The sequence below is a fragment of the Myxocyprinus asiaticus genome, chromosome 34, assembly GCF_019703515.2.
Source record: "Myxocyprinus asiaticus isolate MX2 ecotype Aquarium Trade chromosome 34, UBuf_Myxa_2, whole genome shotgun sequence".
NCBI classification, from domain to species: Eukaryota; Metazoa; Chordata; class Actinopteri; order Cypriniformes; family Catostomidae; genus Myxocyprinus; species Myxocyprinus asiaticus.
In genome coordinates, this window is record NC_059377.1 from 32,133,265 (window position 1) to 32,150,742 (window position 17,478).

Below are 17,478 nucleotides of genomic sequence, written 5' to 3' on the forward strand. Positions count from 1 at the left end.
ATTTTTGTATTGTTTTCCTGTAAAAATATTTTTAAAAAACTTAAAAGAAGATCAGTTTGATTTATATTGTTTTAGAAACAACACTGCATAACATATTTAGGTTTTTCAGAGAATGTATTTTTAACATGTGTATTTTGTCTTCCTGTACTGGCAGAGTTTTAATAGTCAAAAAAAGTGAAAAAATCTACCAGTGCTGAAGAAGTAATCCAAAGTATTTAGAATACGTTACTGACCTTGAGTAATCTAACAGAATACGTTACAAATTACATTTTACAGCATGTATTCTGTAATCTGTAGTGGAATACATTTAAAAGTAACCTTCATTAACAATAGGCTACAGTGCTCTTGTGCCCTCTGTTGATAGATTTTACAACTGCATGTCAGTGTAGAAACTACACATTGTCCCCTCTCCCATTTGCGCTAAAAAAAAGCTGTTTATTGTGGTTGATAATAAACTTATTACAGGTTAAATCTCTTTGAGACATATTTTAACGTACACATGCAGAGAAAAATGAACAGGAAATATCACATGTAACACATAGTAATATTACAATAACTGCAATGTTATATTAAACTATAATTGTAAATAGCGTCATAAAAGATTGGTGAAAGAGACTTTAATCACTTATTTTTTTTAATAACTAAATCAGTTTTCAGTTTTTAGAGTTAACCGGAAGGACATCGTTGCAGGGCGGAAGTGTGATCTGACGTGGCATGAGGGGCGGAAACGCTTGTTTGTGTTTTGGTTCTAAAGGGGAAGTTGCGAGAGAAAAGAAAGGAGGAGACTTGATCGGGGTTCGCAAAATCCCCATCAACCGACCCCAATAATAAGGAGAATATTTCTCGAATTTTACCACCCCTTCGCCGGAAATCAGTTTACGTGACCTATCGGCTGGCATTCAGGTATCATAGGTAACGAGACACCGAATTACTCCGTTGAATGTGTCGTTTTCTGCTTTGGCGTATCACCTCAAGCGAACTAGCCACTTTAGCTTGCTAGAATCCGTAAAAAATGATAATAATAATAATTACAGGCCCTTGCCCTGTTTCAGCATACAAGGGTCAACTAAATCTGATCTCTTCAACATAACACGCGTATATAATTGTTATAGATGTTAACATATGCTTGACTCGTGTATGTTTAGCTGTGGGTTGTATCGGAATGCAGTGCGAACTGGGTGGGTATACTGGACTGAAAGTAAAGTTACAATCATGGATCTTATCTGATCTGTATCAGCTTGTTATATTGGTGTTATTAGGTCTATGGATGATCACTGTCGTTTAAAAGGCTTGGCATCTGACCTGATGTGGGCTGCGTTGGCGAGAGAACAAGACAACTTCGTCCTTGGCTTGAGGCTCTGGGTTGTGTTGAAAAAAGGGGAATTGCTTAAATTGAGTGAAGGAAAGTCTAACTATAGTGCTAAGTCGCTTTTCCTGGGTTATACATATGGCTCTGATGTTGATAATACATGCTTATTTTGGGTTGATGATTCATGGATGACTGTGTCAACCTTCAACATAGAGATCTCGGGTTTGTTTTTTTTTATATTCAGGCCTGTCATTAAAATGGGACAGGATTTTGACCACTTGCAGCTCTCTTGCCATGATATGTTATTGATGTATTCCAAAATACTGCACTGTTGATGTTTTGCTCTTGAATGGCTTTTACTTCTGGGAATAATTACATTTCAGTCATTAGACTCAAAGGAAGACAAATGTTGTAGGTAACTACTATTATACATACCGGATGGATGAATGCAACTGTTTTGGATTGGTTTAAACAATCTAAAACCAGACATACTTGTACCAGGTTTCCTTCTCAAAGAGTCGGTTTATTTGTCCTGATATGTAGTTTGAGATCTTGTTGTTGACCGTGTGAATCTTGTGTCAGAGCAGTTCTTGGTTTCACTTGTGGGAGGATCAGCTTTTGATGATGCAACAGCTCACGATCAACAAGCGTTAGGGGTCTGTTTTTGTGTTCTCCTATTTCACAATTTCAGTAACGGTCCACTTTTGACAGGGAAAGTGTTTTTCATGCCGTTTTAAGCTATTAGGTCAATGTCACAATAATGAATGTCAACTGAATTCCGTACATTTTATTGCTGTCATTTGAGTTGGTGATTATATCTCTAGTCGTGTGTTTCAGGACTGTGTAGTCATTCAGAAGGCTGAGATATTTTATTGGAATGTGACATGTTTCTTCGCTGCATTGTTTTTGAGGGCAATTCCCCAGCTGTCGAATTGTTGTATTTTGCCATTAGTCTGGCTAAATGGACATGCTTGTTTTGACTGCTTACTCAGGACATTCTGTGCTGAAAGGAGTTACCATGATTATAGACATCATTTTTTTCTGAGTAGATTTGAGCAATGTTGGTTTATTTATATGTTTCATAGATTTAATAGATATTGCTCATTTGCAAAGCTTTTCTAGAGTAAAATGTTTGCAAGTCAGTAGATATGTGATTTGTTAGTGAATTGGTCTGAATGAATTATAAGTTTTTTAAATCCAGTAATCACAAATGACTGGAAACATTAAGGCTGTGTCGATACAATCAAATATCGATATATCGCGATACTTTTTCTCATGATATTGTATCGATACTTAGATCCATGTATTGTGATTGTAACAGTATAAGGACGGGCAAGGAGGAGGCGGGAACTGGCTGAACAGTCAATCTCAAGTTTAATAAGAAACTCAACATAAAACAAACATAAACATAAGGACACACATGAAACGCGGCTGCGTGCATCTCTCTCTCTCGAACTGGCGCGTCCGGCTCCCCTTTATCTCGCTCTCCTGCTGATTCAGCGCCGGCCGTGCACCATCACGGCCCGGCCACACCCTGCTCCTCGTCACACTCCTCCCTGCTGATTCAGGCCGGGGCGCCACCGGTCTGACTAACTCAACCCCCGCTGCCCTTCCGGCCGTTCTGTCAGCCGGTGGTCCACCCCACCTCCTGTGAACCTGGGGGAGAGACGAGGGGAGGCGTGGGGAGAGGGAAATGGCAAGCGGAGACACAGAGAGAGAGAGAGAGAGAGAAAACAGAGAGAGAAGAACTTGCTCGCTGGCTCTCAGATGCGCTGTTGCCCGGTCCTCAGCTGCTACTCCGCCCTCTGGCGGATGCCAGCTCGCTCCTCCCCCGGCGGACGACAGCGTGTCCTCCAGCCCCTGGCAGACGGAACCGCTCCTCCCATTCTTCGGCAGACGGCAGTGGTTCCTCCGGCTCTAGGTGGCTGGCAGCGACCCCTGCGTCCCCAGGCAGATGGCCGTGGCTGCTCCCCTGGCGGATGGCAGCGGCAAGGTCTCCGTGACAGCGCATCCCTCCTCCCTCCCGGGTTTCGGCACCACTGGAAAAGTATAAAGACTGGCAAGGAGGAGGCGGGAACCGGCCAATCAGTCAACGTAAAGTTTAATCAGAAACTCAACATAAACATAAGGACACACATGCAACACGGTCGCGTGCGGGTCTCTCTCGAACTGGCGCCTCCGGCTCCCCTTTATCTCACTCTTTTCACTGATCAGCTGATTCAGTGCCGGCCATTCACCATCATGGCCCAACCACGCCCTCCTCCTAGTCACAGTGATATATCATGATATTTTCATACAGACAGAGACGCTTCTATGAGGCATGAAAGAGACGGAAACTGATCCAGCAGGATTCACAGTTTCTTTCACAGATATGCTGGACCTCTCTCACACATTTGGATTTAGGGCCGGGCAAAAATATTGATTTTCTACTTAATCTTCATTTGTACAATCCCAATGTCGATTCTTAAAATGCCAAGATCGCTGTTTCTTTCAATCTGCATTCCCCAACAATCAGATGTGTGTAAATACTTCCCATTTGCTACAAAAAATATCTGTGATTAGTCCCTGGGTGGTACATTTTTAGATTTCACTCACCAGTGTTTGAGTGGTGTAGTGGCATAGAAGTTAAGCACTGAGATCTTTTTACTGCATGCTGAGAGTAAAAGTTTTGATTCTTTCAGTGTAATGTGAATCCAGAGACTAAATCCAAGCAAACCATTTGTCATTGAATAATGTCTCTTTTAATATCCTTTCTGTTCTCTACAGTCAGTTATTTATAAAAGAAAAACAACAAAATAAACATTTAATTCTAATCACACATAGCATGGATGATGTAAAGAAGCCATTCAACCAAGCAAACACTACTGTCAAAGTCCCTGCCACAGGTCTTAAAGAGACAGAACCAGATTTTAATACATGTTCAACAAATCAATGTAAATACTTGTAAATAGTACAAATAGGCATGTAAACAACAAACATTCAACTATATACTGTATATATGCAATATAATATATGCAATTTCAATACATCATATTTATCGATGTAATACATGGATAAAATGTCACCAATGTATGCAAGCAAAATGGACATTATAACGGAACTATACCAAAATTAATTGAAATTAAAAGCAAACTCGAACCATGATATCATGATATATCGAATTGTGATGTGTATTGCAGTACGTATCGTATCGCGAGGTGGCTGGTGATACCCAGCCCTAGGAAACGTCATTGAAATTCATTGGTCAAAAATGGTGGGAACTAGGGATGGGAATTGTAAGGAATTTAACGATTCCAGTACCTTAACGGTTCCATTAACAGTTATATTTTTAGTACTTTTGAGGAAAGAAATGTAATATTTATTGGATTTAGGCTACTGCCCTCGGCAACCTGTTACTATGAGATAATAGATTCTTGCAAAATTGGTAGAAAATGCTACATTTTTTGCAGTGTTGATTCAAAAGGACCAGCTCATAAGAGTTATTCTTTTGGCAATCGGGCCAGACTGGTCGCACTGTATGTTTTGTACTGTATATTAAAAACAGGCTTAAAAGTAGGGATGGGCGTTTTGGTAATTTTGTCTACTCGAGTACTCAAAGTAATTACTTGAGTACTCGTTGCGTACTCTGTGTGTTAGGCGGGGAGGGGGGGACGGGGTTGGGGGGTTGGGGCTACATAGACATGTACAAACACAGTATGTACATGTTATACATCTTTGGCTGTTGCATTGTGTCTCGTTATTCCAACCTCTATTTATTAACAGGCTGTTATAATGTAGTCTGTTACAATAAGTACAAAAGAGGGCATAATCAAAATATAATGCAAAATATTTTGTCATTATGTGAAGACTCGCTGGTCAATTCAATGAAACAATGCTCAGAACGTGCATCTCTGTTCTTCCTTCAGGTTACCGTATTAAGCTTAGTAAGTGCGCACCACTGTTTCTGAACCGTGTATCTGCAAACTGTGGTTTCCGTGACGCCATAATCATTGCATTTTTAAAATGCTGTGTTAAGTTGAAAATAGTTTTGAAGACCCTGCATTCTGTTACATTCAGCTGTGCTCCATCTAGATGTTTGAAAGTAAGATTTCGCCTTGTGTGTGTGTGTGTGTGTGTGTGCACGCTTCACCAGAGTGTAGAGCGCCATCTCTGCCCCAGACAGAAAGTCACACTGCACTCTGTTGGAGTTTGTTGCTGTGATGATTCATGCTTCCATTTAACTTGGAATTGTAAACTTCATACTGGGAAAACTGCAATGGAACGCCACTTTAACAACATAAAGTCCAAAGACTTACAACTCGTGCAGAAATCTTCAGCTCTGATTTTGCTGAGATGCAGGTGTGTCACGCAAACATGTCGGCGCTGAGGGAGAGTGACAGTCAATGATAAACCTTCACTTTTATTAAATAGTATACATGAATGAGTCAAAGTTTCTACATTATATGACAATAAAACCTGTTTAGCAAATGTGTGCATAGTCAGATGTTCAAAACACGGTGGTTTAAACTTTCTATTGATTATTGTAATCCTGTAGAACAAATATTGGCATCGTTTATCAGTGTGGTTGCTATGAGAAGTCTGTTGACAATCAAGGTACTGCCGAAAATGACAACTTAATCAATTTCCAAATTAAAAATAAGGCCCCTCTTTGATACGTAGTGTATAGTTGGCAGGAAGTTTTCACTGAATTTTGAATTCAGTAAAAAGTCACATCAAGCATTTTAGATCATCGTTTTCATGATTGATCATTGCTGTCACTTCCGAGTACTCGAGTACTCGTGCCCATCCCTATTTAAAAGAGTAATTTGTTTGGGAATTGGTCTACACTGGTTGTACTGTATGGTTCATACCATAGATTAAAAAACAGGCTTAAAAGAGTAATTCATTCGGGAATCTGACTACACTAGTTGCGCTGTATGTTTTGCGCTGTAGATTCAAAAGAACCGCCTCAAAAGAGTCATTCATTCAGAAATCGGACTACACTGGGCGTGCTTTATGTTTTGTGCTGTAGATTCAAATAAACCGACGCAAAAGAGTCATTTGTTTGGGAATTGGTCTACACTGGTTGCACTGTATGGTTCATACCATAGATTAAAAAACAGGCTTAAAAGAGTCATTTGTTTGGGAATCTGTCTATGCTGGTCGTGCTGAATATTTTACGCTGTAGATTCAAATGAACTGACTCAAAAGAGTTATTCGCTCAGGAATCAGACTACACTGTTCTTGCTGTATGTTTTGTGTTGTAGATTCAAAAGAACCGGCTCAAAAGAGTCATTCATTCGGAATCAGACTACATTGGTTGCGCTGTAGACGGGGGGAAAAAAACAGACTCAAAACAGTCATTTGTTCTTGAATCTAACTACATTGGTCGTGCTGTATGTTCTGTGCTGTATATTCAAAAGAACCGGCTCAAAAGAGTAATTTGTTCGGTAATCGGACTACACTGGTCGTACTGTAGATGAAGAACAAAAACAGATTCAAAACAGTCATTCGTTCAAGAATCTGACTACACTGGTTTTGAGCTGAAGATACAAAAGAGTAATTCGTTCATAATTATTTTAGGAATTTGACTACACTGGGTGTAATTTTCATCATTTTGGTCACATTTTAGCATTAAAAAATTTACAAATCCATGTATTCAATCAGTGAATATGATAATATATTGCATATATATATATATATATATATATATATATATATATATATATATATATATATATATATATATATATATATTTTTTTTTTTTTTTGGTATGTGTTTATTGTTTAATAGCATAATTTGTACTATTTACAGGTATTTACATTGATTTGTTGAACATGTGTTAAAATCTGGTTCTGTCTCTTTAAGAAAGATGGCATTTATTTATAGAGCAACAAGAGAGACTCAAATGGCTTTATCTCATCTGTCCTATGCGTGATTAGAATTAAATGTTTATTTTTTGTTGTTTTTGATCAGCTGACTGTACAGAAAAGAAAGGGTATTAAAAGATATTATTCAATGACAAATCGGTTGTGTGGATCTCATCTTTGGACACACATACACGGAACAACTTTTACTCTCAACACGCAGTGAAAGGATCTCGCTGCTGAACACTCCACCACTATATTTACACAATTACTAGTGAGTGAAATATAAACATTTACCGGCCAGTTGCCAATATACATTTTAGTCACATAGCACGAAATTTGGTTGCAAATGTGAGTTATTCCTCTCATTGCAGTAGAGGGTTGCACATAGAGCAAAAGATCCATCTTGGGGTTTAAGAATCGATATCGAGATCATTCAAACAAAGATTTTTATCATTCAAACTGTAATTTTTACCCACCCCTACAGTATACAATACAATATTAAATTATTTATTGTATCATTGCCCTGAGTCAGCAGTTTAATTGGCTTGGATCCGTCACCTTCCTTAGTTACTCCCCCATGTAGCTTGAGTACACTGCGATTTAGCTGTCACAGTGTTACATTAACAAAGGTCTCAAAACCAAGATAGCATTTCAGTTACTAGTTAATATCTTCGCCATAAAGCTGAGATGAGTAAATGGTTAGAGAGCTCTGAATAGAGAAGAATGAGAAGATCTTTGTCTATAGTCAACATGAGAGTGCTCTTTTTCATTTCTCTTTTTTTGGTCATGTTACATGTTGTCCTGTATAGCCAGTACTGGGACGGCTCTCCGAGTGTGTGTGACCACCTAAAGGAGACGGGGTGATTGACAACTGTCATGGCCAGTAGGGGAGGAGCAACACGCCCCAACGGGTCCAACGCGGGCAATAAGATATGCCAGTTCAAACTGGTCTTGCTAGGAGAGTCTGCTGTGGGAAAGTCCAGCCTTGTGCTGCGCTTCGTCAAGGGGCAGTTTCACGAGTTTCAGGAGAGCACAATAGGAGGTAGGGGGTTTTGTGACTAAATTTGTCTCTACCTACATGTACACTTTTTCACATCTCTCACCAACTTTGACACTTTCTGGTTCCAGCGGCCTTCCTAACACAGACAGTGTGCTTGGATGACACAACGGTAAAGTTTGAGATTTGGGACACGGCTGGACAAGAGCGCTACCACAGTTTGGCCCCCATGTACTACAGAGGTGCCCAGGCTGCCATTGTAGTTTACGACATCACCAATGAGGTGAGTAGATTTGTTTGATTGACCATGGTATGTGGCTTAATCTGCTAGTATGCATTTGATTATAATTACAGGATTATTCCAAACACTTACAGTGTGTTGCAGAATGATTTCTGTGGCGAAATCTTGGAACATTTATTGTTTTATTCTGAAATATTATTGAAGATTTATTAAAAAAAATTAATACTAAAGTTAAAGTTTTAATAGAAGAATAATATTGTCTTATTTGTGCTTCTGTAATTATGCCATTTGCTTTATTCACCCTGAAGGAGTCGTTTGCAAGAGCAAAGAACTGGGTTAAGGAGCTTCAGAGGCAGGCCAGCCCAAACATTGTCATCGCACTGTCCGGTAACAAGGCTGACCTTGCCAACAAGAGAGCTGTGGACTTCCAGGTATACATGATTTTACAAGGACACAAAGCAGAGAGAGTTTATTGTTCTGACCTTAGCTGTCTCCCTCACCTGTATTGTTTTTTAAATCATACAGGATGCTCAGTCTTATGCAGATGACAACAGTTTGCTGTTCATGGAGACATCAGCAAAGACTTCCATGAATGTGAATGAGATCTTCATGGCAATTGGTAAGGTTTTACAAATGCAGCAATGTAGTCTAGCAAGAGAAGCGTGTGATTATTTAAATAATAAATGCATAGCTGTCCAGATTTTGATCTGTTTATTTGTTTGCATTAAAGACATATTTTGATGTAATACATTGTTATAATACCTTATTCGTAAATGCTTAAAATCAGCTGGGAAATGATTGTTGTAGGGCTGTCAATAAATTATGATTTTTAATCAAATTAAAGGGATAGTTCACCCTAAAATAAAAATTTCTCTCATCATTTACTCAACCTCATGCCATCCCAGATGTGTATGACTGGGAAAATAGAAGAATATCTCAGCTCAGGAGGTGCTTAAAATGCATGTGGATAGTGATCCAACCTTTTAATCTAAAAAGTAATAATTAAATAATTAAAATAATGATTAATATAATATTAATTAAATATTATAATTCAGATAATTCTTTCATATCATTGAGCATAACCCTATTATTGGTCTATGTACTCATGCATCAGATGGATGCTTTTGGAGCATCTTACTTTGGTTACATCGTGTCTCACTAGTTTTCAGTGTCTCTAGTCATAAGCTGTGTTTTAGGAAGCTGTGTCAAGTTAAACATAATTTGAAATGTTGAAAAACGCATCTCAAGATCCCTGCATTTGTTCCTGCTATCAAAAGTGCTTCTGTGTAATGGTGTGTTGCTTGCCCGTTGCTTTGAGGCGTGTTGCTTGTACAGCTGGAGCGCTGATTGCCCCCTACTGCCACAGGTTTGCAAAAATCTCAAGGTGGTACATCAAGCTTAAATTGCTCCACCGGTAGGGACATTCCTTATTATGGAATTTATGTATGGGTCAGGGGCATAATTAATTGTGATTTTATTTTTTACACTATTTTTCATAGAATTAATCACAGAAAATTCTGTGTTCGACTTCCCTAGTTCATTTCAGTAAATTTTGTCGAAATAGTTATTTTATTAACCTGTTCACAAATAAACACTACTAATTACATGGCTTTTGGAATACTTGATTCTGATTGGTCAATCATGTAATTCTGCGGTCCATTATATATGTATAATGACTAGGGGTGTAATGATATTTCATGCCACGATACATCACGGTACAAAAATGCGACAGTTTGCGTTGTGGATTTAATAAAAATGAATTGCAATAAAGAGTTCGAATTAACCATTTCTCTCAATTTTGACCTACAAAAAGTTTGATCAACAGAGGGCGTAGTCAGCATAGGCCTATGTGTCATGTGTTGGTATAATGCATGATGAATCATGTCTTTAAATAACCATAATTATGTTTTACGGATGTTACATATCAAAGATCTTATAGATCTTAATTGAACAAGCACAAACCTCTATTGTTTATTTACTATTAGGATTCAGATGGATCGCTGACTGTTAGTTTGCTCTGTCCCATGATTCAAGTTTACGACAGTTATAGCTGAAACATCTGGAAAGGGATCATTTAGACACACTTTGAGATCAGAACTGCGATATGATAAACATTGATCATCTTATGATATTGCTGCTCTGCTTCACTCTAACAAAAGCGCTCAACATACAGCAGTCTACCTGAATCCTCATGGTAAATGAGCGATGGAGGTTTGTGCTTCTTCAGTTAACATCTGTATGATTTAATATGTAATGTTCGAGAAAGCACACTATAATAATCGGATCCACATTGTGGTTTTAATGCAATTAACTGTGCAGCCTTCATGAAACACATTATGTCACAGGCGTCAAAGTCTGCAGGTTTTTAAAGCATTTTAGATGGTTTCCTCTAACCATGTAAGCGATTGCAATACAGGGAGCACGCATCTTTTCAGCATGATTGATTGAATGTTTGCTTGAAGCGCAAGCGTAAATCTGCTCAAATGTACTGCCATTAAAATGTATTTTTGAAAATAATATTTTAGATAATCATTGACAATTCTGTTTTGGAACAAATGCAATAATGATTTAAAATGTTTTACATTTATGTAATCAGCGACAGTGTATAAGCATACAGTGCATTCAGAATATATTCAGACTCCATTTTGCAGCCTTATGCTAAAATACTTAAAAAAAAAAAAAATAAAAATAAAAATAAAAGTTTTTGCATCAGTCTACACTCCTTACCCCATAATGACAAATCATAAACCAGATTTTTTGCAACTTTGCAAATTTATTAAAAAGATAAAACTGAAATATCACATTGACATAAGTATTCAGACCTTTAACTATAACACTTGAAATTTAGCCCAGGTGCATCCCATTTCTCTGGATCATCTTTGAGATGTTTCTACACTTTGATTGGAGTCCACCTGTGGCAAATTCAATTGATTGGACATGTTTGGAAAGGCACACACCTGTTTCTAAAAGGTCTCACAGCTGAAAATGCATATCAGAGCAAAAACAAGCCATGAGGTAAAAAGAACTGCAGAGCTTAGAGACAGGATTGTGTTGAGGCACAGATCTGGGGAAGGCTACAAAACATTTCGGCTGCATTGAAGGTTCCCAAGAGTGTGGTGGCCTTCATAATTCTTAAATGGAAGAAGTTTGGAACAACCAGGACTCTTCTTAGAACTGGCCACCCGGCCAAACTAAGCAAATGGGGAGAAGGGCCTTGGTAAGAGAGGTGACCAAGAACCCGATGGTCACTCTAGTCAAGCTCCAGAGATCATGTGTGGAGATGTGAGAAACTTGCAGAAGAACAACCATCACTGCAACACTCCACTGATCTGGGCTAGATGGAAGCCTCTCCTCACTGCAGGAAAGCACCTAAAGGACTCTGACTGAGAAATAAGATTCTCTGGTCTGATGAAACGAAGACTGAACTGTTGGTTTCAATTCCAAGCACAATGTCTGGAGGAAACCAGGCACTGCTCATCACCTGTGCAATACCATCTCAACGGTGAAGCATGGTGGGGGTAGCATCATGCTGTGAGGGTGTTTTTCAGTAGCAGGGACTGGGGGACTGGTCAGGGTTGAAGGAAAGCTGAACTCAGCAAAATACAGAGATATTCCTATTGAAAACCTGGTCCAGAGCACTCAGGACCTCAGACTGGGCCGAAGGTTTACTTTCCAACAGGACAATGACCTGAAGCACACAGCCAAGACAACACAAGAGTGGCTTAGGGACAACTCTGTGAATGTCCTTGAACCCAATCGAACATCTCTGGAGAGACCTGAAAATGGCTGTCCACCGACGGTACCCATCCAACCTGACAGAGCTTGAGAGGATCTGCAGAGAAGAATGGCAGAAAATCCCCAAATCCAGGTGTGCAAAGCTTATCGCATCATACCCAAAAAGACTTGAGGCTGTAATCCCTGCCAAAGGTGCTTTAAGTACTGAGTTAAGGGTCTGAATACTTATGTGATATTTCAGTTTTTTTCAGAATTCTGGTTTTTGCTTTGTCATTATGAGGTATGGAGTGTAGATTGATGTGGGAAAAAAAACAATAAAAATAATTTTAGCATAAGGCTGCAACATAACAAAATGTGAAAAAAATGAAGGGGTCTGCATACTTTCTGAATGCACTGTATCTATCTAACATAATTCTGTATTTTCAGCTAAGCAGAATTATGAAAAAAAAATTCAGGTGTCACCATTGCCCTGTTCTGGGCTGATTTTTAGTCCCAATACATCTCTGATGGGTCATTTAGCATTTTAATGGACTATAACTTAAGCCAAGTTTGAAAGGTTAAGGAACTGTTGCATATGTCTTAAAAGTAATAAAAAACTTTCCATCTTAACTTTTCTTGATCCAGGATTTGTTTTAAAGTATCGCGAACTGGATTGTGAATTCAGTAACGTGAACCAAACCAAATTGTGAGATGAGTGACAACCCTAATAATGACCATTTAACTGCACAAATTATAGTTATCCCTGGCAACCAATTTCCTACATAATTTTCAGCAATATTTTGTGTTATATTTCAATGTTTGATAAGTAGTCATGGGAAATGTTCAGTCAGCAGTTCATTATCAAAAAAAAAATATTTGTGTTGGAGTCCTGATCACCCTGTTGAGGTTTTGTTTACAAAAATGACTGGATTATTGTACATTATCTCTTATATATTTAAAGGAATGTTTTGGGTTCAATACAAGTTAAGCTTAATCAACAGCATTTGTGGCATTATGTTGATTGAAACAAAAAAAAAATTTTTTTTTAAAAATCACTGTTACAGTAAGGCACTTACAGTAAAAGTAAATGGGTCCAGTGTATAAACGTTCAAATTAAAGCTGTCAAAATTACCACGTTAAGGTTTTTCAAATTTTTCTTTGACGCGATTAACGCAATTACCAATTTTCACATTAGATTCTGCCATTTCATTCAGCTCGGTGTAAGTTCTGAACACTGGTTGAAATAGGGCGGAACCTTTGCGACGTGTCCATGGTCGTTAGACTGACACACACACCACAAACACACACAACAGTGATTCTGTGTCAATGATCAAGTGTTGGAGAAAGGACCTCTTAACCATATATTTCCTTCTAAACAAACCCAGATGGGACCTGTGAAAAGCTGCAGTGTCATGTTTCCCTGGCGCTGTGTTGTACTTCCGTCTTACCGTACATTTCGGATGACGTATCATTTACGTGTGCAGTGCCAGCACTCAGAGCAAAACAAGCCATTCAAAATGGTGCGAATCATGTGAATACAGCTTCACGATTGCTGTAGCAAAGTGAATATCCATGATTAATGTTGAGGAGGATGAGGGTTTTAGAGATGTAATTCCCATTGCAATGAATACTCAACCTATGACTAACCTCCCACTTAGACTTTGTGTGGAAGATTGTAAAGTATAACAATAATGTTTTATCGTTTTCTTTTAAAAGAAGGAACTAAATGCATTTTGACAGGAAAAGAATATATAGTCAAATTTAAGCACTTTCAAAATCTGCTAATGAATAGCGAAAAATCATTCAATTAATCACGAAAAATCATGCGAGGAATGTATTTTAGTCGACTGACAGCACTAATTCAAATACACACGGTTTCAAAAGTAAAGCCACAAGACATAAACATTATACATGTTCACATAATTTAGGTGTGATAAAATAAGGTTTACCTGTGTTACGGCGTTTACCATATTATATTCAGGCCGTTATGTTGTCATGACAACAAAGTTGTAATATTGGTTAGAACTTTACACAGATAAGGATAGTAAGTGATTTTATCACACTAAAATAATGTTAACATATACAATGTTTTACACTGTGTATTTTAACATTTATGGCCTGGCCCCATTCACTTCCATTGTAAGTGCCTTAATGTAACTGCAATTATTGCTTTTTTAAATAAGCGAGGGACCAACTTTTTTATTTTTTGTGGTAATCAGTACTATGCCACAAATGCTGTCAATTGAGCTTAACTTGTATTTTTTACTGTATGAGTACATAATGTATTTCCAATAGTAGAATTTAGTGTTCACTTATTGTTTTGTCTCTCCTCAGCGAAAAGGTTGCCTAAGAGTGAGCCCCAAGCTGCCGGAGCCAGCAGTGGGCGGAGTAGGGGCGTGGACCTCACAGAAACAGCCCAACCCACTAAGGCCCCCTGCTGCAGCAACTAATGCAAAAAACAAAACAAAAACTCTGTTACTGCTACAACTAACGCAAGGTCCCGCCCTTCAACTTGGTTTTTGACTAACTAATGAATTGCCTCTGCTTTCCCCATTTCCACAACTATCTTAAGCTGTAACAAAAGCTCTGCCCCGCCCATGTATCTGCGGTGTTTTTGTTTTGTTGTATTTCAAGCCTCTTACTGTATTCATGCTTAAGTCATGCCTTGCCTCCAACTTGTAATATATGCTGTCACAGATATCCATCAGAAAAAAAATTCTCCAAATTTGCCTGACCAGGACAAAGGGGGTGGGGCCTCTGCAAGGGTTCATCTACCCTGTCATGATTCAAAACTCTACAGTCTCTTTGTTTCTTTTCTGTTTCATCTTTTTTTACGATTTTGTTTTATAGACATGTAATAATGGATGCATGTATCACTACAAAGCTTAAAAAAAGGTAAATCAACGTTTTAACCTTATCCAATGGCACACGTGGTAAAAGAGGATTTGACATATTACCCTGCCCCTTAATCCACCCCGTCTCGATTCCCTGCTCTCGCCCTCTTGCTCTTTCTTTGGCCCGCCCCGCATGTCTTCACGGCACTGTGCAATGGCAGACTGCCCACTTCCTGAGGCTGCGCTGCCAATAAAAAGGCCACCTCCTTCTTAACCACATACACACAAATCCAAGATCCTGCCCCCTAGTTATTCTCTCACCAGTTAGCAAGCCTTCCCTTTTTTTCTGCATTACTGGCACAGTCCTTACAAATGAGTGTGTGTATGGCTGCATTTGCACATAAGAGCATAAAAGGCCTACACAAGGACGTGATGTTAATTTAGTCATCTCTCACACACAAATACACACACACCCCGTCTACATTCAGGATTAGAAATTTCCCCTCCACAAACATGCACCAAACATATTCACTTTTTCTGGAAACTCACCCAGGTGTTTCTTACTCCATGCCTTGCACTAATTTTTGGTCTTGATATTATCTCTTGCAAGTATAGCCAGAGTGATATAAATATATATAAATAATTTACTGTAAATAGGGAGTTGCAATGTATTCGTCTTTTCCATTTACTGTTGCAGGACTAATGCTTGATATTAGGGAGTTCGATAATCATTAAAATTGTACAGTAACCAGGAATGGCTTTGATAGGGGTTTGGAGTTATGTTTCTTTTTTCACAAAATGGTTAAATTATAATCTTGGTGGTCTTATAAAAATGTATGTAGTGTTATTAACCAAAAAAAAAAAAAAAAAAAAAAAACTTTTCTTTAGTGGTCTTTTTTTGTCATTTCCATAAAAAAAACTTTCACAATGTTTTTGTCAATGGTAGAACTAACAGTGGATCAAGAGCATATGATGGTTCTTCCTTCGCTTGTTCCAGTATCAAACAACATCCACTTTTAACATTCTCTCAGTCTTCTACCCTTCAGGATACTGGTACCACATAAATTTGCTGCTACATTCAAAGTTTTTGTCTTTTTGTTTTAAAGTGATCCCCTTTGAAAACAAATGCAGTTACCTTAATATTACTGTTGATGTATCAAATAAATTTCTTATAAATGTGTTCAGAGGGCCAAATTAACCTCTAGTCTTATTATTGAGTGGAATTCCCATTACAGTGCAGATTCATGTGTAATAGCTTTTGTTTGTCATTATTACACATAATAAGTCAATTGTACCTTGAGTCACAACACTTATTTGTTTGCTTATCAAGAACTGATTGCTGTTTTTTTTTTCCATTTTCCATTTTTTCCATGACTGCAGAAAAGTGTAATATTACATTGTGGTTTCACTTTGATTCCATACTAAATGTTTTACAATTGCCTGTATTTTATTTATTTATTGCTGACAGATAATCAGTATTTAGGTCTTTAAACATACATCTGAAGTTAAACATACATGTATACTAATAAGAAAACAACTATCAAAAGAAAACCAACTTTAACTTAAATGGATGGTTCACCCCAAAATGAAATTTCAGTCATTATTTACTCGCCTGTATATTGTTCCAAACCCTTATGACGTTTTTTATTTCATGGAACAAAAAGGGTTTTAGGGTTGCCACCCATCCAGGATTTTGCAGGATCCTTGTGGTTTTTGGTCATCTGTCCTGGAAAAATTAAATTCCATTCCAGGATGCAAAATGTCAAATGAATGATAAGGAATTAATTGTGTGAACTGGTTTGTTCAGATGATTGAGATGGAGATTTTGCACGTTTTACTATAATTCTTTAATGTTCTGGAAAATGTCCAAAAAAGGAATGTCCTTCCTTTTAGTGTAAGATCTCTTAAGTTCATAATGCCCAAAAACAAAAAATTAAAGCCTATTTTTAAGATTTATAAATTTCCATAAAATTTAATTTTGTGATCTTTAACAAAATTAAATTAGTCAAACTTAAAATATATAAGATTTTTTTTTTACATAATTTTGTTAAAGACTACTCATTTCAATTGAATGTAAATTTATAAAATGAAACGTGTAAAGCTTGAAAATATATATTTTTTGAGTTAATGTTTATGAATATTTGATTTATTTTGTTGTAAATGTACTTTTTTAAACTACACTTAACATTATAGTTTGTACATACATATTTAAACATTTAAAAACATTTAAATGTTCAGTGTGAACCATAAACTCAAGAAAACTGCTTAGGGCCAGAATAAGTAAATAATATTTATAATAAGTGATAGTAAAAAAAAAAAAAAAATATATATATATATATATATATATATATATATATATATATATATATATATATATATATATTTAACACATTTAAATTTCAAATTGAATTGGAAATCTTTAACAAAATAAAAAAAAATATTTAATTTTGTTTCAAATTACACAATTCATTTTGATGGAATTTTGTTATGAAATTTAAAAAAATCTGAAAAAATAGGCGATTATTTTTTTTTT

At 37.3% G+C, this 17,478-nt stretch overlaps 1 protein-coding gene across 2 annotated transcripts; it reads left to right on the forward strand.

Annotated features, from left to right (window-relative positions):
• The first annotated feature begins 742 nt into the window (after positions 1-742).
• Positions 743-16,387, forward strand: LOC127424906 (ras-related protein Rab-5A-like). 2 transcript variants are annotated; one of them, XM_051670446.1, is made up of 6 exons: positions 743-912; positions 7,969-8,201; positions 8,288-8,439; positions 8,706-8,828; positions 8,923-9,016; positions 14,446-16,387. In XM_051670446.1, the coding sequence occupies exons 2-6, from the start codon at positions 8,036-8,038 to the stop codon at positions 14,559-14,561; spliced, it is 651 nt and encodes a 216-aa protein (XP_051526406.1). In that variant the 5' UTR covers positions 743-912; positions 7,969-8,035; the 3' UTR covers positions 14,562-16,387. The 2 variants fall into 2 exon arrangements, with proteins under 2 accessions (XP_051526406.1, XP_051526407.1); XM_051670447.1 differs by having other exon boundaries at positions 744-903.
• The last annotated feature ends 1,091 nt before the right edge of the window (positions 16,388-17,478 follow it).

Excerpts from the sequence above, each read along its gene's own strand:
- LOC127424906 (XM_051670446.1), top strand. The coding sequence starts at position 8,036 with ATGGCCAGTAGGGGAGGAGCAACACGCCCCAACGGGTCCAACGCGGGC. Across the intron at positions 8,202-8,287 it reads TCAGGAGAGCACAATAGGAG|CGGCCTTCCTAACACAGACA; the intron begins GTAGGGGGTTTT and ends TTCTGGTTCCAG. Across the intron at positions 9,017-14,445 it reads TGAGATCTTCATGGCAATTG|CGAAAAGGTTGCCTAAGAGT; the intron begins GTAAGGTTTTAC and ends GTCTCTCCTCAG.